At 41.0% G+C, this 19,324-nt stretch overlaps 3 protein-coding genes across 7 annotated transcripts; 2 read left to right on the forward strand and 1 right to left on the reverse strand.

Annotated features, from left to right (window-relative positions):
* The first annotated feature begins 1,153 nt into the window (after window positions 1-1,153).
* LOC116674223 (cyclic AMP-responsive element-binding protein 1) lies at window positions 1,154-7,170 on the forward strand. Of its 4 annotated transcripts, none has more exons than XM_032506804.1 (8): window positions 1,154-1,355; window positions 2,348-2,441; window positions 2,534-2,713; window positions 3,116-3,216; window positions 3,433-3,572; window positions 4,149-4,325; window positions 5,421-5,574; window positions 6,128-7,170. In XM_032506804.1, the coding sequence occupies exons 2-8, from the start codon at window positions 2,355-2,357 to the stop codon at window positions 6,270-6,272; spliced, it is 984 nt and encodes a 327-aa protein (XP_032362695.1). In that variant the 5' UTR covers window positions 1,154-1,355; window positions 2,348-2,354; the 3' UTR covers window positions 6,273-7,170. The 4 variants fall into 4 exon arrangements, with proteins under 4 accessions (XP_032362695.1, XP_032362697.1, XP_032362696.1 ...); XM_032506806.1 differs by having other exon boundaries at window positions 2,567-2,713; XM_032506805.1 differs by having other exon boundaries at window positions 1,223-1,523.
* Window positions 7,171-7,678: 508 nt separating this feature from the next.
* On the reverse strand, window positions 7,679-9,301 carry mettl21a (methyltransferase 21A, HSPA lysine). Its single transcript, XM_032506808.1, has 3 exons — window positions 8,904-9,301; window positions 8,703-8,814; window positions 7,679-8,598 (listed from the first exon to the last, which is right to left on the reverse strand). The coding sequence occupies exons 1-3, from the start codon at window positions 9,048-9,050 to the stop codon at window positions 8,201-8,203; spliced, it is 657 nt and encodes a 218-aa protein (XP_032362699.1). The 5' UTR covers window positions 9,051-9,301; the 3' UTR covers window positions 7,679-8,200.
* A 900-nt stretch (window positions 9,302-10,201) lies between these two features.
* LOC116674222 (cyclin-Y-like protein 1) lies at window positions 10,202-17,485 on the forward strand. 2 transcript variants are annotated; one of them, XM_032506801.1, is made up of 10 exons: window positions 10,202-11,144; window positions 11,302-11,376; window positions 11,458-11,492; window positions 12,809-12,912; window positions 13,329-13,364; window positions 15,015-15,066; window positions 15,156-15,275; window positions 15,358-15,524; window positions 16,487-16,649; window positions 16,744-17,485. In XM_032506801.1, exons 1-10 carry the CDS (start codon window positions 10,985-10,987, stop codon window positions 16,858-16,860), a joined length of 1,029 nt encoding a protein of 342 aa, XP_032362692.1. In that variant the 5' UTR covers window positions 10,202-10,984; the 3' UTR covers window positions 16,861-17,485. The 2 variants fall into 2 exon arrangements, with proteins under 2 accessions (XP_032362692.1, XP_032362694.1); XM_032506803.1 differs by having other exon boundaries at window positions 10,203-11,144; window positions 12,812-12,912.
* Window positions 17,486-19,324: the final 1,839 nt, after the last annotated feature.

Genomic DNA, 19,324 nt, shown 5'->3' on the forward strand with positions numbered 1-19,324 from the left:
TGAGGAATTGGTGACTGTGCGATCCATTATCGGTGCTTCACTATAAATAGAAAAGTGCAAAATGGAAGACTTTTGTTGCCAGAGTCAGTTTTTAAGGTGTACGCATGATTGGTTGGGTCAGCAGTGAGATGTTTTGCTCCACTCCATTCAATCACTCGATTGGTGAAGATGAGTGTGAGGTGTTTTGTGTTGTGTGTGTGTGTTGGTGGGTTGTGTGTGTGGTGTGTGGGGTGTGTGTGTGTGTTTAAAAGGCTTACAAAATGACCTCGCACGTATAGATGATGGTCATAAATTGGTCTAAAGTCTCATTTTCCCCGCAGGATTTTGACCAGCTGCCACAGCTTAAAACCCATTCCACTCCTACAGCACCGGTCACACGCAAATGTAATGTGTATCACAAGGGGCTGTAAATAGTAGGCTAAATAAGAAGTAACACAGTGCTAAAGCCTACTGGTTGGTCATTAAAATCACAATGTGGCTGGGCGGTACAAAGCCAGTATCACAGTTAGGACCAATCTAAATCACAGATTTTACTGATCATATCAGGCCAGGAAGGAAGAAACGTGTGCCTAAATGTAATATAACGGGGCAGTGCTGACTGTCATGGTGGAGAAGAAGAAGGATTTTGCTGCCACCATGTGGATCATAAGAGCAGTACGGTGGATCGTGTTGGCAGTCGAAAAGCATTTAAAAAACAATGGGCCTGATATTTACTGAAAACTAAAATGTTTCATGAATTTAAAACTAATATCTGATTTATAATACGTTGAACTATTAACCAAGAGTGATGAGTTTTAAATGTCACCATGGTGATGATGGGAAACATTGATAGGAAAAATGAATAGAACTATAAAATTTTAGGTTTTGAATCTGATGTTATATTAAATGTTAAATCAAATGTTAAAATCATTATGGGTTAATTGTCTCCGTTTCAAATCTCATGATTAGCTGTGTTATTGAAAGCAGGTATGTTTAAATTTCAATTAATATTTACAACCGAACGTGCACATCATCATCACGTCATCATCATCCAAAATCCATTCTTTTGATTTTTTTTTTAATAGATTTACAATCACACATCTTGGCGCATGCTCAGATAAGTTCGAGAAAATTAAGCGCTCTCCTCGGCTATCTTCGTGGATACATCGGCAACATTCGTAACTTTCCGGACTTCTCCGTGTTCACTCGATTCTTGTCGATAGAGCTGATTTTCGCTGTCGTCGTCTCCCTCGTCCTCTCCGTGTTGTTGTTCTCGGTGACGCGACGGAGGTGTAGCCTGACGCGGTCTCTTACGTGTCGGTCTGAATAAAAGTGGAGCTCCGTAGACCCGGGAGTGACGAAGCGAGTCTGTGTTGGTAAGAGGATACGCATCCGAAGTTTGCTAAACAGATAGATGGCTGCCCAGAGAAGTTATTTGCGCCTAATATCCGCACAAAGCCAACAAAGAGATCATGGCGGCGGTGTTGCAGAGGCTCTCAAAATGAGTCAGTCTCTGCAAGGCTCGCAACACAACTGAGACATAGGTATTAATATGGGAGTGGGCTTGAATGTGTTTTTTATTTTAATTAACGGTCTAGAAGTAAGTTAGCTAAAGAAGCAACTAGTCATGTAAAGTCAATTTATGTTAACACTGTAACAAATGAATGTAAAATTGAGCCAACCAACTCGTTAGTGAAAGTGGGAGAAAAAGCCCTAGTTGCAAACATAACTGGCATGCAATGCATGCAGACATTTCCCTCCATACAGGCTCACAGCTAGCAACCTAACGTTATTGGGAAGCTAGCTAGCTAGTCAATTCAATATTAGTGTAGACAACAGCTGAAGTTTTACAGCAGAGCGCCATACTGCGACACGAGCTGTTAAAAGCACAAAAAAACGAGCCGTTATAGATGTTAAATAAATGGCGGCTAAATGTGCTAACATGCAATGCATTATATTAGCTAGCTAGCTAGTTAGCATGCTAACAGAATCAATGGAGCTATTTAGGACTTGGCTAGCAAAGGAGTTAGCTTTAACGTTAGCCTTCAGCGTTAATGTGAAATGAAAATGTTGCAGCATATTTTAAATCGCTACATTGACGTTATGTTTTTGAGTCTTGAATATGAAACATATAAGAAATAAACCATTCTTTTTCTGCATGGAAACTCGCCTACGTTGTTTTACAAAGTAATCGCATGCTAGTATGTTGAGCAAAGCCACACCCTCCTTTAGAACATCATCAAATAACTGTGGATAAGGCACAACATCTAGAGTTAGCTTTACACCATAGATTACTCTCTCACTGTTGTGCTGCACAGTTTTATTTTAATGGTACATATACAAATGAGCAGTTTCTTACTCTTGGCAGATTTTAAATGACAATGGAGGCTGGTGCAGACACACAGCAAAGTGGTGAAACAGTTGTCTCGGAGTCTGAGACCCAACAGATCACCATTGGACAGGTAAATCTTATCACCACTTTAAATGTACATGTTGCAATATAAGATGCATAATGAGTGCTGCTGCTGAGAACTGCTAATAACTCGTCATACAGACAGGGTATGAATGTGGGTTGTCATGGTTACAGGCATCCATTGCAGCTGGCCAGGTGACATCCAGCGGTCCCACAGTCACCCTTGTGCAGTTACCCAACGGTCAGACAGTCCAGGTGCACGGGGTAATCCAAGCTGCTCAGCCCTCTGTCATCCAGTCCCCACAAGTCCAGACTGTACAGGTGAGAGAAAAAAAACAAAACTTTTTTCATTGTTTCATTACAGCACATGAGAATCCTTGGTTTGCTTTATTGCCCAAATAATTACTACTGCATACAGACACGTTTGATTCCGAAGTTTACCATTAAAGACATCAACTTTGCATCTAAAATCATCACAATTAATAACATCATTATAAGCACAGTATCTTCTAAAACATTGTGGTAGTAGCTGTGAACTTGTACTTGTGTTTTCTTGCTTGGCATATTATATTCTTCACACATGGATCCACCTTCAGTGCTACATGTTTGCAATGAAAAAAAATCCTTGTAAATGATGTTACAGTGTTATTTTTATATAGTTTATTTTCTTTGAGTCAGCTGTTAAAGTTAGAGAGTAAATACATTATTTGTCTTCACTTTCAGATTTCGACTGTTGCTGAGAGTGAGGACTCCCAGGAGTCTGTAGACAGTGTGACAGATTGTCAGAAGAGGAGAGAGATCCTGTCCAGACGGCCTTCTTACAGGTCTGTGTGTTGTATCACAATAACGCAATGAATCTAGAAGAGCTCTTTTATCACTTACAAACATTTGCACTTTCATTTTATTGCTTAAGAGAGTGAGTGATGCTCTTAAAAAAACAATAGTTTTAAAAAGATTTTTTTGAGCATTTATAAATTGATATTAAAATGAAAAACAAAAAAAGTTTGCTGAGATGTCTCTGTAATTGGTTTCATCTACAGGAAGATTCTGAATGATTTATCGTCGGATGCTCCAGCAGTGCCTCGAATTGAGGAAGAAAAGTCCGAGGACGACACAGCCCCTGCCATCACCACAGTCACCATGCCCACTCCCATCTACCAGACTAGCAGTGGCCAGTACAGTGAGTACTTTTGTACATTGTGATACAGGAAGCTGGCGGTCTGTGTTGAAACATGCAGGATTTCCTGCTGAGATGCGGTGACCTTTTGCTTTTTGCAGTAATGGTGTGTCCGTGCTGAGGTGACTTGAATTTAGACATCGGTGAAAACAAAGTCTTGATATTTAGATATGGTATGACACTGACCCAATATTTTCATTTCATTAGTTTATATCACACCAAGGATTGATTGTAAAACCCCTCTTGCAATAGCATTGAAGTAAATTGGGCTCCTATGCATTGAGCTGTTGGATCAGATTCTGTCAGACATGAAGCAGTTTGTCCTGGACACATACTAAAGGCCATGTTAGCTGGGGGAGCGTAAGAGAGATGCCACATGAAGATGATATGACATATAGATAATGAGTTTGTCATTGCTGCAGTAAACCATGTTTAAGTACACATGTTTAGGATAAGACAATTTGAACGGATGGATTTGGACTTGCTGTTGCCGCATTGTATTGTGATTTCCATGTCCTATGCACTGGATTTGGAGTGTTTGAGTCTAGAATTCTAACATGTGACTATGTCCCTCTGCAGTTGCCATTACCCAAGGTGGGGCCATCCAGCTGGCCAATAATGGCACAGATGGAGTGCAGGGCCTGCAGACACTGACCATGGCCAACGCAGGCCAGCAAGGTGCCACCATCCTGCAGTACGCCCAGACCAGCGACGGGCAGCAGATCCTAGTGCCCAGCAACCAAGTGGTTGTACAAGGTGGGGAAATAATTTCACATAATGTTCTATTTAAGACTACTAAAGGTTAATGAAGGAGCTTTCTGCAACACAGAACGTTAAACTGTACCAATTAGAACAGGGAAACATCGGTCAACGTGTGTCAAGCAGGGCATAAAATTAGCACCTGCCCACCAAATGTGGGTGAATTTTGCAATTGGCGGGTAACACTGTCAATCTACCTGCCACGTTGGCTGGTAGCCAATGAGAATTGAGTGATTCAGATGCGTAACTATCGGGAAGCAGGGTACGCAGTTGCTTACTGGCCAATTAGGGGCCCACATCTCTGGAAGACCTTGATTGACAGCCATTTTCATTACTCGTGCCAATCCCAGCAGTCCCACGTGCAGCCGCTGACCAGTCGGGAGTGAGAACGGGTCAAATTAATTTCCAAGTTTCTGATACGAAGACGAGACGTGTGTGACTCGACCATCTCATATTTACCAACAAATGTGCAGCAAAAGACGGTGCAAAACATGTCAGACCGTCCTGCCAACATGTAAACATTTTAACATCAATATACGCAGTAATGTTTTTTCACTATAAAGTTGCTCAAAGTTGCTGTGGTTTCAACCTTGCGGCTCGCTGCAGCGGGCGGGACTGCTGCTTCGTTTCCCCCGCGACTGACACACACACACAACATACACAATCGCACACGGTGGATGCAGGAAAATGAGATGTTCAGTATGACCTCAATTGAGGACAACTACATTATTGTGAGTGCAATGATAAGTTAAAGTCCAATAAATACTTTATCAAAGTGTATAAATGTGTGCCCAGGATAGAAAGTTATGCCTTTTATGCTGGATTATCAAGGCAGGCCCCCCTCCTACAGCATGTGATAATGGTGCAATGTCCACAAGTAGGCTACCATGAATAGGACTGGATGAGACCATAGAGACACAGCAGTTCCTGTTTTCCTCCTTTTATGAGGCAAAAAAAAGTGGCTGGTAAAAAGTGACAGTGGATTTTTAAATCCACCTGCCACAGTGGCAGTTGACTTCAGGCCCTGGTCTCAAGTGAATTTGTCTGAATTTCTGTATCCCTTTAGTAAAAAATACTGTATTTGTCTGTCAGCCGCCTCAGGTGATGTCCAGGCCTATCAGATACGCACAGCCCCCACCAGCGCCATCACTCCCGGGGTTGTCATGGCGACTTCGCCTGCACTGGGCACAGGAGGCGGCACTGAGGAAGTCACACGCAAGAGGGAGGTCCGTCTTATGAAAAACAGGTATGCATATTATGAGGGTGTATATTGGTGTATATAGTATTATAGTACAATAGTATATTGGTGTCGTTGCTGTAATCTTTGATCCCAATAAGGTTAGCGTTTAGATACAGATGAAGTGCAAACAGTAGCAAGCACTGGATGTATCACGCAACACAGTATCGCAATACAAAATCCTTGGCCTACATAGGCATCTTTAGGATAAGTTTCAGCAGAGTGTTAACGTTGGCTCTTGGAATTAAATTATTCCTTATGCTGCTCTTAAACCCTTTTTATGTTATTAAATAGTGTAATTCATTCAGTGATGTTTTTATTTGAATTCTCATCCAAGTAATTGCAGCCTTTGAAGAGTAATTGAATATCAGCAAACAAAGCTTTCTGTGGCGCCTATCTCAACGGCCACGTGGTCTGCATCATCGTTGTATCTTCTGTCTATGCCAATGTGTGAGTAGGGAGGAAAACAAAGCAGCTCGGTCCAGGCGGCTAGGCAATGCTAGTAAATGTAGTCATGTATGCACATGTTTTAGACCTTAACCCCAGTCACGTACTCACACAGGGAGGCAGCCCGCGAGTGTCGCAGGAAGAAGAAGGAGTACGTCAAGTGTCTGGAGAACCGCGTGGCTGTGCTGGAGAACCAGAACAAAACCCTCATCGAGGAACTCAAAGCCCTCAAAGACTTGTACTGCCACAAATCTGAGTAGACACCAAATGCCACCAAACGCCTGCCAGGGGCTCGACAGGTGCCCGTCTGTCCCCATGTACAGAGACTCAGCACAGAGCCATGCGTCTGGATGCCACTCCCCCCCCCCCCCCCCCTTTTCTACTCTTTTGCTTTCTTTTTAAAAACTGCTGAGAAATCTTTAAAGTGACTCACCAGGATTAGGAAAAAAAACAAAACCCGTGCCCCCCCAATCCCATCCCACGTCAGCGATCAGAGAAGCAATGTTCAGAACGGATGTGGAGGAGACTTCAGCTATACAGGGTCCTTGTGGTGAAGTGATGGAACAGACAATGAGGCCGTTGTGTTTTGCCGCCACCAAAGGGAAGCATTCCAGTCACTAGGTGCCTGGACAAACTAGGCATCATCACCAGCAACGGGGAACCGCTCACTCACCGACACCAGTAACGGCAGAACTTTTTACGTCAGAACGTTTAATCTCCCCCAAGACACTTGGATCATTTGGAGAGGTTACTTTTGTGTGCAATGTTTGTAACCGTAACTGCGCTCTTGCATTAACATCTGTTACTTACTAATGCTTTGAACTGTAGATGGGCCGTGTCATGGACATTTTATCTTTTAGCTGTGATTTGTTTTATGTATTGGATTATCTGCTTGCATTATGCCAATGACTTCTTTTTTTTTTTTTTTTTACTTTGAATTTACTTTTCCTTGATATGACATGAACAAAAAAGCTAAGCATTATGTTGGGTGGTAGATGGTTTCCGTGTTAAATGCAGCTCTGAAACTACGTGATGAAGAGAGACTGTAGTCAAGTCTCTCGAGTGGAAGACTTTGTTTATTTGGTGCATACCTATGCATGTTCCTTCCTTCCCAGTCATATTACTGAGGCTCATTACTTTTGATTTCTTACAGTGTTATCAAAAATATCCCCATAAAAGGAGCAGAATAGTTTAAACAGATTTAAACTGGGTTTTTGTGCTCCCCGGAGGTTACATGCTCCGTGGATTGTGGATTTTTATCAATCCATTTTTTTCTTTTTTGATTAATTCCCAGATTCTAATTGAATAAAACAAAAATAATGAGCCTTATTTGTTTTGCAATGAAAGAAATAATTTGTCTCCATATTTCTAAACACATTTGAAATGCATGGCCCATCACTGAAATCATGGATTGCTTGGTATGTTTATATCGTTTTTGAACATGTAATGTCACTAGCTTTTTGTTATTGGGAAAGTTGCGGGGGGGGAAAAGCAATTCCTGCAGTTGGCGGGTGATGAATTTTTAATAATACGCGTGTGCTAGCAGAGGCGGTCTCCAAATTCTGTTAATAGGATAACAAAGTGGCAATGCCCACTTTATTTGCATACACAATCCTACCACACGTCACACGGTCTAACAGGAAACACCATGCTCCATCTGAGGTCTGTTTGAATGGAACACTGCTAACCAGGAATCGGTCACTAAGTATCCAGGGGTGTTTTGTCGCTTATTATCAAGGCATCATCATGCGTTTGATTCGACATTAGTTTTGTGGAGCGTCAGGTCTCACCAAGTACGACTCGATTGCACTTATCAAACACCCTGCAAAAGATTGTAAAGTGCGACCAAATCAAAAAGAAAATGACATCGCAGTGAACAAAATGGATATTTTTATGATAACGGAATGCCACGTTGTATTTTAGGTATTATGTATAGTCATGAAATAGTATGCTTTTTTTTTATGTTGCCTTTCATTTTGTATTCACAATTTCTAAATGTCATCACCTACTTGTATAATACAAGGCATTATGTTAGAGCTATTCAAATATTACATTTTTGGCAGCTGTTAATAAATGTGTTTCTGGTAATCTTTTAACATGTTTATTTGATTCTTCTGCGAAAAATAGTAAATTATTACAAAGATTGCAGTCAATGACAGAAAACTGACCAATTAGAAAAACCCAGTCGTCACAAGTCCTCCCTAGGTGGCAGTTTCCAAGATTTATATACATGGATGTCCCTTTGTTTCTCGTAGTAGATCTCTTCCACTATGAACCGCTGCTTCAGCATGCTCAAAAAGTCAGTGTCTCGCTTATAGCGGATCTTACAGGCCAGCAACACCACAGTGGTGTCTGAACACAGGTGATCCAGAGTCTGCAGCAGCGGGACAAAGGTGTCCTCCAGGTAAACAATGTCCGCTCCCAGCACCAGATCAAATCCCCCAGCTGGGTAACGTTCAAGGCCCTCGCCCCAAGTCAGCTCGGACACGACCACTGATCCCCGGGAGTCTGGGGGCTGGTTTGCCTTCACGTTCGCAGAGAGGAAGTCCAGGGCAGGCTCTCTGTCAGTGATGGTCACTTCGGCACCTAGGACATTTTAGAATGGGACACTGACTGATACAGTGAAAGGCCAGCATTCATACTTATGTTTACCTCCCATGTCTTAGGCTACAAATGGACAGTGAACTCACCCAGCAGGGCTGCAACAATGCCTACCAGTCCAGTGCCAGCTCCCAGTTCAATGACCCGCTTCCCCTTTAACTCCACCTTCCCCATCTCCAGGTACATACACATGACAACCGCCTGGAACATAGACGTCATATGCGTTTAATCAAAAACGAAGACGAACAGTAATATTTACAGTCTATGGTTTTCACCAATGTATCACTTACCGCATCCCACACAACTGCTGCTACCCCGAGCTGTTTCCAGTCCTGGGCAAGACGGAGGTCGTGGTTGGCAAACCGGAACTGTGCTGATGAATTGTGGAGTTTGGAAAGAACAGGTAACGGATTTTCTACGTACGGAACAAGAGCCATGCTGCAAAATAGGTAGAAACTACACTATGGTCATATTTTAGTGTTCCTTTACCCATGCGCAGTTTTGTTCTTCTTCTTTGACGTTTTAAGGCAGCTAGCTTAAATGTACTGATTCAATACTGCCATCTTCTGGAGGTGAATATCTTATTTTAAGTCCTTCCATAGTCTATTTTCCTCCAAAATATCATGAACATGTCCTGCCTTATTATTTCGGAACTTGCTTTGTACGCATTGTTTTATTAAGCGTTGTAGCGGGGGCAGAGAAGTATCTCTGTTGTATAACGTCAGCCCGCTCTTGGTACGTCAATGAGCAAATCACCCAATTATGTAACAGCTTGGCCAAAAGTAACCAATAGGAAAGCTTGGTTTTCTAATGGGCGTGCCGTCAAAGGTTTTTTCAACGGCTGTGTTTTCTGCATAATGAAGGGGGCGGTGCCTGCAGATGAAGCCCACGTCTGTAAATTTCACAACACACAGCAGCAATACAGTTTCCGTTCATTTGCGCCCCTGTACTCAAAATAAAAGCCGATACATTATTGGCTCCAGGTACAGCTTCTAATTGTGTAAAGTTTGAACTAAAAAAAACACAAACCTCTTGAAAAAAACACAGAGAAAAGTTAATGTGTGCATTTAAAAAGTTGACTTTCCTTTGTATCCCGTTCTCGAAAAAACTGCTTCTTCCCTCAGAATTGTGATTTTATTTTCACAATTCTGACTCTTCCCTCTTGCTATTAAAACGCCTTGCAGTTAAAACCTGATTGGAATCTATTGTAAACCTCATGAATCAAGATGCATAGTTGCAGTTTTATTTTCTTCAGAGTTTACCAGCCACCTTTTAAATACTTGCATAATTCTTGGACTTTTGGGGTTGTAATGTACACACATGTTTGAATGCACATATTCAGCCTCCGTCGCTTTGGATAAAAGCGTCAGCTAAATAAATTAAGTGTAAAACTACAGCTAGTAATTAATGTTAATGATTACAATACAGTTATCACTGTCATTAAGAGTAATCAACATGTTTTATTTGTTGTAACGTACATATAATGAGTTATTCCACTGACATTTCATCATACTCATTACAAATTCTACTGTAGGCTCAAATTCAATGAAACCCGTCTCTTAAAAACCACGATGAAGACTTTTAGTTTGAAAAGCAGCAACCGGAAATTACCTATGAACTTCATTGCTTCGGTGGATTTTGACATCCAAGACGTGTCTCCGGCAAATCCGAAGAGATGGAAGCTATCGCTGGCTACCTTTCTTAAAATTCCAGTACCCGCAACCTTTCCGCTCCCTTAGTTATCTCTTAGGTTGTTTCCCTTTGGGGTATTTGTACGGCAGTCCTGGAGAAAAAACCTTTAACTGTGACAGCGACGTCAACCGCAGTGAAAATGGATTGATCCATGCTGCTGGAAAGCCAAGAATGGATTGAGGTGCGGAAGCTAGCGTTAGCCTGCTAGCCATGGAAGGAGCTAGAGGAGTATGTGACTCTGTATTGTTGTTAGCCTCTGTTCCGTAAAATGAGATGATAGTAGTTATTCACCGTCCAAAAAACTATTCAGTCCACGCATGTTATTCTTATTAAAGTGTATCAGTGCTATGCTGCGCACACGCCCTGAATATGTCAGCTGCCCTAGCACATACTGCAGACACCCACAGTCATTACACAGGTCCCATTCTGCTCAGAAGCAGGCTTTTTCACTAAAGTACTAAAGTAACATTTGAAAGATTTACATGTTTTATCTGACACCAGAGTCAGATTGACTGTGGTGTTATCGTCATTAACTGCCACTTAGGAGATTTAGATTCAACTTTGCCTAAGGTGCAGACGCCCGGGGCCCAGTGTTGTCAGTTAGACCAGCTAGTGGGTGCTCCTTCCCGGGTTGTATGGGAACCAGTGCTGGCTGTAGCCGGGCTGTTGTAGGTCAACAATGGGGGGTTCGGTGTCTTGCTGCATCTCTCCCGGAGAGAGTCCCAAGATCCACAGGAGAGAGGTGGAGCTGGAGGAATGTCCCATCACCACCACCGAGGACGTGAGCGAGGACACTGGGACCTACCTGCAGCACATCAGCGACAGGGAGCTCCCCGACGGTGGGTGGTGGTGATGATTAATGTGGCTGTTATTTCTGGAGACTTTGGATTAAATGACCTCTAGCAAGATAGAATCATTAATGGAGAGTCTTTGGGACACATTCTGCGCAGACCCATTATAATGCAGTGTGCTCACCTTCATGCTTGCATGTTACAGAGCTGGCCCAAGAGGCCAACCCGTCAGACCACCCCAGGGCCAGCACCCTCTTCCTCAACAAGTCGCAGACAGACGGTCAGTATTTATCTACTGAAGATGCCTCTTTACATTCCTTTAAATCTCCTTAACTCTCTGCCTTCCTTCTCCCCATTCCAGTGCGTGAGAAAAGGAAAAGCTACTACTTGAATCACGTAAGTGACAGCTCTTCATAATTACATTTACTCAGTTGCTGGACACATTTGAGGTACTTTTTTCTGACACTTTCTACTTGTACGCCACTACATTTTAGAGGAAAATAGTGTACTTTGCACTCCACTACATTAATCTGACAGACACTAGTTGTAAATGTGAACGTACTGTAGTGCTTTTCTAGTTTTAACAACTACTCCGAGCGCTTTTACATAGTACAGGAACCATTCACACATTTATACATTGTGGCCAAGGCTGCCGACCTGCTCATCAGATACACACTCGCACACATTTACACTCCAATGACTCAGCATCGGGGACAACTCAGGGTTCAGTGTCTTGCCCAAGGACACTTGGACACGGGACTGCAGGGCCAGGGATTGATCCCACAACCTTCCGATTGGCAGGCGACCGCTCTATCACCGAGCCTTACGCCTTTTTTACAAATTAAGATTTTTGCACACGTAACTCATGTAGTTTATATAATGTTTTTTATCAGAAATGAAACTAACCAACAATGTAATGGCGTACATGTCCAGTTGAAATGGTTAGCTGACAGTTAGTTGATTGACAGAACTGTTTTGATTGTTTCTTACATGTGAGGATTTTTCTGCATTCAGTACTTTTACTTTTAATACTTTAAGTACATTTTCCTGATGATACTTTACATACTGTTACCTAAAGTGCTCATATTATGCTTATTTGGCTTTTTTCCTTTCCTTAAATGTGTTATATATCTTTTTGTGCATGTAATAGGTTTATAACGTGAAAAGGCTGTAGTATCAGTCAACACTGAGTCTGACTAAATTCCCCCCCCCCCCCGCAACACTATCTGACTATCATTTACTGTGTGTTGTGTTGAAAGTTTCTCATTTATTAATGAATTGCTTAAAGCATTAAAACTAAATTTTATGTTTGTAACATTCCAATTTTAATTCTTTTAATTCATCTTAATCTTTCATTTTCACTGGAAATGCATTTCAGTTCCAAATATCGGTTATCTGTTTCATTAACTACTGATACTTGGTATCAGTGTCAACCTTGAAAAAACAGTATGGGTCGAACCCTAATTTTTACAGTGTGGTTTTAGTACTTTAAAGTAAAGGATCTGAATGCTTCTTTCAGTACTGGTCTTCATGTGAACTTGATGCCGTTTTGACTTTATTTTAACATGACAGAGTGACTTTTTCAGTCAGTGAAATTGAGAAAGAAACACTCACACATAACAAATTGGACCCAGAAAGGCCAATAGCTTAGTGTAAATGTTTAAGGTTGAAATTCTGACCCTTCCAGTCATGTGCATTTTCATCTCTTCTAGCAGATGTCCCCAGGCCTGCTGACAAAAAAGTACAGTTCCTGCTCAACAATATTCATCGATGATAGCACCGTCAGCCAGCCCAACCTCAAGAGCACGATCAAATGGTAATTGACTTCCCGTCCGCCTTCTTTTTATCTTCACAGGAATAGTTTTACATTTAATTTTCCAGTGTGCTGGTCGCCTTTTTAGCAGGTCGTGGTCAGTGACGAGCAAAGACTTAAGGCATTTGTCCTTCACCATTCAAAACACATTTTTTATTCAAACCATTCTGCGGCAAGCAAACCCGTAGTTAGCAGTGACCCATGCTTTCAGTTCTGAGTGCTAACAAACCGAACAAGCATTTTTTTCTGGGCTGCCTGCATCAAGATGTTCTTCTACGTTGTCGCAACACACGTGACCTTTGTATCAGCCCGTAAAACTCCAGATAAAGGAAGACAGGATCTTTTTTTTTGGTGCAAAAGAATACAAAATCACATCCAGTGGTTCACTGTTTGTCTGTGTCCGTTTCTCTTTGTTCCAGCGTCGCATTGGCCATATACTATCACATAAAGAACAGGTAGGACAAGTCTGAAATGTTGTCATACTTTCACCTCTTACAGGGGTTTCTGTTCGGTTTCCTTGTGTCCAGCACTTAGGTATTCAATTAGGGAACAAAGTAAAACTAGTTTAGGGGTTGTTTTGGGTTTATGGAACTCTGTTGTCACAATAGCAACTTCTGGCTGCTGGTAGGTAGGTAGATACCGTAGATAGATAGATAGATAGATAGATAGATAGATAGATAGATAGATAGATAGATAGATGGACACCATAGATAGATACTATGGACACCATAGATAGATACTATGGACACCATAGATAGATACTATGGACACCATAGATAGATACTATGGATACCATAGATAGATACTATGGATACCATAGATAGATACTATGGATACCATAGATAGATAGATAGATACTATGGACACCATAGATAGATAGATAGATAGATAGATACTATGGACACCATAGATAGATAGATAGATATAGATACCATATATAGATAGATAGATAGATAGATAGATAGATAGATACCATATATAGATAGATACTGTAGATACCATAGATGGATAGATACCATAGATAGATATATACTGTAGATACCATAGATGGATAGATACCATAGATAGATAGATACTGTAGATACCATAGATAGATATATACCACAGATAGATAGATAGATACCATAGATACCATAGATAGATACCATAGATACTGTAGATACCATAGATAGTGATACTGTAGATACCATAGATGGATAGATACCATAGATAGATAGATACTGTAGATACCATAGATAGATAATACCACAGATAGATAGATAGATACCATAGATACCATAGATAGATACCATAGATACTGTAGATACCATAGATAGATAGATACTGTAGATACCATAGATGGATAGATACCATAGATAGATAGATAAGATAGATAGAACATAGATAGATACCATAGATGGATAGATACCATAGATGATACCAAGATAGATACTGTAGATACCATAGATTAGAAAATTTAGATAAGATAGTAGTACCATAGATGGATAGATACCATAGATAGATAGATAGATAGATACCATAGATGGATAGATACCATAGATAGATAGATAGATAGATACCATAGATGGATAGATACCATAGATAGATACCATAGATACTGTAGATACCATAGATAGATAGATACTGTAGATACCATAGATAGATATATACCACAGATAGATAGATAGATACCATAGATACCATAGATGGATAGATACCATAGATAGATACCATAGATAGATAGATACTGTAGATACCATAGAGAGATAGATACCACAGATAGATAGATAGATACTGTAGATACCATAGATGAATAGATACCATAGATAGATAGATGGATGGATAGATAGATACTGTTGATACCGTAGATGGATAGATACCATAGATGGATGGATAGATGGATAGATACTGTTGATACCGTAGATAGATAGATCGATCAAGTGGTTGTTTAGGTCTAGCTTGTCGTGTTCACCATAGAGTTGAAATTCCATATAGTTTCAGCGTGAAGTGAGAACACCAAACACTATCACACCTCCACAAACAAGTGATGGTCACTTTGTTCTATAGGAGAAAAATCCCATAATATGCACATTTAACACTGGCTCCGTCCTGTTCTGGCCCTGCAGAGATTCCAACCGCTCGCTGGATATATTTGATGAGAAGAAGCACCCTCTGACGGTGAGTTGAGGCGTCTGATTGCATGCAGCGATATTTACTGTTCGCTCCGTGTCCCCACTGACCAATGACGATAACCCTCTGCCCCACAGCGAGACAAGGTTCCAGATGACTACTCTGTGGTCGACCCGGAACACAAACTCATCTACCGTTTCATCCGGACGCTCTTCAGCTCGGCGCAGCTCACTGCAGAGTGCGCCATCGTCACTCTGGTAAGTCAACAACCACAGACCTTCTGACCTCTATCCCTGGTGTGTGTCTGTGCGTGAACCAGAGTGTCCTGTGCCGTGTTAGGTATATCTGGAAAGGCTGTTGACGTACGCGGAGATGGACATCTGTCCATGTAACTGGAAGCGGATTGTTCTCGGTGCCATCCTGCTGGCCTCCAAGGTCTGGGACGACCAGGCTGTGTGGAACGTCGACTACTGCCAGATCCTCAAAGACATCACAGTGGAGGACATGTGAGTGTTACCTTTCATCCATGAAATTACGGCTCTTTAAAGCAAAAGAACTGAGTAACCTGTACCAACCCAGTGTTGTAACTTACGTGGGATTTAGGCTTCGGCAGAGGCTTTACACAGAGCTTTTCTGACCACAAACGGAAAGCAGGAGAAGTTAACCATTTCCTCGATTTCATGTTGTTTATGGAAATGAATAGGGGGAAATGCAACGCTACCAAGCCACGACCAATTGGACGTACACAGTTGTTGCGCTTGTGTAGTTAACCCTCATGTTGTCCTCGGGTCAAATTGACCCCTTTTCCTATATACTTGTTCTTTTAACTACCCAATTGTAAATGCCCAAATTAATATGACTGATTCCACACAACGCTCTTTGGCAAGTACAAATCTCTAGTTTCATTAATGTTGGGGCGTCTTCAATTTTATAGCTTTGGAAAAACAAATTGAAGTTCTCCAAATAGTATTGAGTAAATGTTAACTTATTCCAGTCTGTGATTATCCATCAACATACTTTTCTTTAATTTTACTCTAAATAATTCCTAATTTCTGCTTTTCTAACTCAAAAATTAGGTTTAATTTCCTGTAAATGAGGTTTATTGAACATAAGTTCCAAAAATAACTGTAAAACTAAAGTTAAGTTAGTGTTACGTAGTGTTGAAAACGTCAAAACAAGTGACAAAAATGGGACAAAAACGTAAGAAAAAGTTAAAAACATTGATTAAACAGACTCAAAAACAACAAAAGTGTTGATTTTCAATTTCGACAGGAAGACAACACAAGGGTTAAATCTTTTGAGACGTGCATGTAGCGTAGGCTACAACGTAGGGTGTGTAGCTCCATGTACCTACGTATGTACCCACGGCGTCAAATTTAACTCCGAAGCATAAATTGGCCTTTACCCTGATAAGACAATTTTTTAGTTTTTCCTTGAAAGACCGTCTGCTTTGTCCCGCGTTCCGCAGGAACGAGATGGAGCGTCACTTCCTGGAGCTGCTCCAGTTCAACATCAACGTCCCAGCCAGCGTCTACGCCAAGTATTACTTTGACCTGCGCTCGCTGGCCGATGAAAACAACCTCAGCTTCCCTCTAGAGCCGCTGAACAACAAGCGGGCTCAAAAGCTGGAGGTGAGTACGTCCGAGGCACGTGAACGATCTGTCGTCTCCTCTTTGTAACGGTGGTTAGGTAGTAACAGTTCTGTGTTTACAATTTTGTCTCCAGGCCATCTCCAGGCTGTGCGAGGATAAGTACAAGGACCTGTGTAAATCGGCGATGAGGAAGTCCGTCAGTGTAGACAACCTGGTTGGCATCAAGAACACCCACGCTGTGCTGTCCTAGGTCTGCGACTGGGGGGTGCAACGGACTTCGAGTTAAACTACAGGGTGTGATGCCACGTTCAAGAAGTCAAGACAGTATTCGCCAAGAGACATTTCCAAAGTAGATTAACCATATCAGTAACAGAAATTACAAATTGTTAAATGTCAACTTTGGGTAGGAACAAACGAGCAGAAGTTTACCATCCAATATCTCCAAAGTATATCGAATCCAGTCTTTCAGTGTGTTCATCACAAAGAACTTCAGCTATCTGCCTTTAAAGCATGATCATTTAAGAAATATTTTGCACATTAATTTTCAAACGGATGTGATACTTTGGAAGGAATCAGCATGGAAATGCCTCCTGTAGTCACACACACTGAGGACCTCATCTTCTATTTTTTACATCAGCTGATCTTCTGAGGCATTGGCCCTCTTCTCTCCACCAGCCTCCCCCCCCCCCCCCTCACCTTCATTCACACAATGTCAGACTGTCTCGAACTACCCTGTGGTGTAGTTCTACACGTGGACAAAGAGTAGACTTTGTTTTGCTTACTATGTAGGCCCCTATAGCTGTGAAATGTACGAGACTTTATTTAATTCAAATAAATTTCAGTCGCTGGTTAAAGTTGAGGGTGCTCTCATGGGACGATGTGTCGTGGTGGTTTTTGTTTGCAGCAGCTGTGAGATTTCTGATATGAAAAAAACTACCATGATGGCAGCAACAATTAATTCTTACTATAGTATGAGAGCATCATTTCTGTGAGGCACTGCTTTAGAAAAAATAGCATTTGCTTTTTGCTTTTTCATTTTGTAGAAAATATGGATTAATAGAAAACAATTACAAATACTGTTGATTCGGGTATGGAGAGACAAAGACCAATAGCAAATGTGGAAGCCCTACAAATGTCTTGGTGTACCATATCTCAGTGTTTGAGTAACTTATAAAGCGCTATCAATTCACGATTTCAATTTTTAACTATTAAAGCTGTTTCTGCTGAGAGCTCTTTTGCACATACTAACTTCTCCAATGAGAATTCTACACAAGTAGAATGGTAAGTGGACAGATATTAGAGATAAAAATATTTCCCCTTTTCCATGCTCCTGAGATGAAAATCTGACTTGGAGCCTGGTTTGGATGTGCTGATTGCAGTCTGGCTGCTGGCCTCATGGAGGCACTAGATTGTGGATTCTTCAAACTGAAGCCCTTAGAGCCTCTGTTGTTCAAAATGCCCACATGACACCCACAGGTTCATGGACTATTTGACTGAAAATTGCACAGTTTGTCCCTGAGTCCAGATAATTTTTGCCTTTTTTGCCTGGAAGGAGCAGTCTCAAAACTGCTGCTGGGACTGTGTAGTGCATATATCCTTCTCTTTTATCACCCTTCACTTTAATTTGTGATCAGTTCAGATGAGCAGATCAGACCAGACTTGGCTGCTTCTTCACAATCCAAAAAAATAAATGATCAAATTCCAAGAGTGTTTCAGACGCACAGTACCATAAAACCTTGTCAAAGCGACTGGTAGTGTGTGTTTAAAGTAATACCCTTGGTATAGTTCCATCAAAAGTGCTTCCATTATTTACTCATTTCCTCAAAGCATGAAGAAGCCACCCAACGAGACAGAAATGCCATCAAAAATGCTTACTACATTAAAAGTTTGATCCAAAAGTGAAGTAAATAAATACAATTGGCATGTTTAGTACAATGAGAACATCAATTACATTTGTGCACCATTTGCCAATATTTTAACATGATTTTCACTTTGTTGCAATTAACACGCCAGCTGAGTTAAAATCCAACTAATCAAACAAACATATATACTCTGTGATGGTATTTCCAGTATCGCACAGCGGTCGTAATGTCATTTAAAGATGTTTGGAAGGAACACAATATTGGGCCTTTAATTAAACACAACATATGACATATCACTTTATTATATGTGAACGTGTTAGCAAACGGCTGCTTATTGACTCCTTCAGCAGTTATGGAGCTACATGATTCATTTAGGGTTGTGCTTTTGTTGATGAATATACAGTAAATCTAATATTCTGTCTCTTTTAGCTCTGTTGTTGGTCTACCAACCTACCTGCCCGCTGTTTGGCGCTGAGCAGGTAGTGTACAATAAAGACATATACCTCAGTGTTATTCTAATCTGGTTCAACCCTTGTGTTGTCTTCCCGTCAAAATTGAAAATCAACACTTTTACGAAAAAACATTTAAGAAAACGATTTAAGAAAAAAAACGTTTTGTCCCTTTTTTCAACACTTTTGATGCTTTTTTTGAATGTTTGTCACTTGTTTGACATTTTCAACACTACGTAACACTAACTTACAATTATTTTTGGAATTTATGGTCAATAAACCTCATTTATAGGAAATTATACCTAATTTTTGAGTTAGAAAAGGAGAAATTAGGAATTATTTCGACTAAAATTAAAGGAATGTATGTTGATGGATAATCACTCAATACTATTTTGAAAACACT

The sequence above is a fragment of the Etheostoma spectabile genome, chromosome 24 (assembly GCF_008692095.1).
Source record: "Etheostoma spectabile isolate EspeVRDwgs_2016 chromosome 24, UIUC_Espe_1.0, whole genome shotgun sequence".
Classification (NCBI taxonomy): domain Eukaryota; kingdom Metazoa; phylum Chordata; class Actinopteri; order Perciformes; family Percidae; genus Etheostoma; species Etheostoma spectabile.

Excerpts from the sequence above, each read along its gene's own strand:
- LOC116674223 (XM_032506804.1), top strand. The coding sequence starts at position 2,355 with ATGACAATGGAGGCTGGTGCAGACACACAGCAAAGTGGTGAAACAGTT. Across the intron at positions 2,442-2,533 it reads AACAGATCACCATTGGACAG|ACAGGGTATGAATGTGGGTT; the intron begins GTAAATCTTATC and ends CTCGTCATACAG. Across the intron at positions 3,217-3,432 it reads TCCAGACGGCCTTCTTACAG|GAAGATTCTGAATGATTTAT; the intron begins GTCTGTGTGTTG and ends TTTCATCTACAG.
- mettl21a (XM_032506808.1), bottom strand. The coding sequence starts at position 9,050 with ATGGCTCTTGTTCCGTACGTAGAAAATCCGTTACCTGTTCTTTCCAAA. Across the intron at positions 8,815-8,903 it reads CAGCAGTTGTGTGGGATGCG|GCGGTTGTCATGTGTATGTA; the intron begins GTAAGTGATACA and ends TCTATGTTCCAG. Across the intron at positions 8,599-8,702 it reads CATTGTTGCAGCCCTGCTGG|GTGCCGAAGTGACCATCACT; the intron begins GTGAGTTCACTG and ends AAAATGTCCTAG.
- LOC116674222 (XM_032506801.1), top strand. The coding sequence starts at position 10,985 with ATGGGGGGTTCGGTGTCTTGCTGCATCTCTCCCGGAGAGAGTCCCAAG. Across the intron at positions 11,145-11,301 it reads CGACAGGGAGCTCCCCGACG|AGCTGGCCCAAGAGGCCAAC; the intron begins GTGGGTGGTGGT and ends TGCATGTTACAG. Across the intron at positions 16,650-16,743 it reads AGCGGGCTCAAAAGCTGGAG|GCCATCTCCAGGCTGTGCGA; the intron begins GTGAGTACGTCC and ends TTTTGTCTCCAG.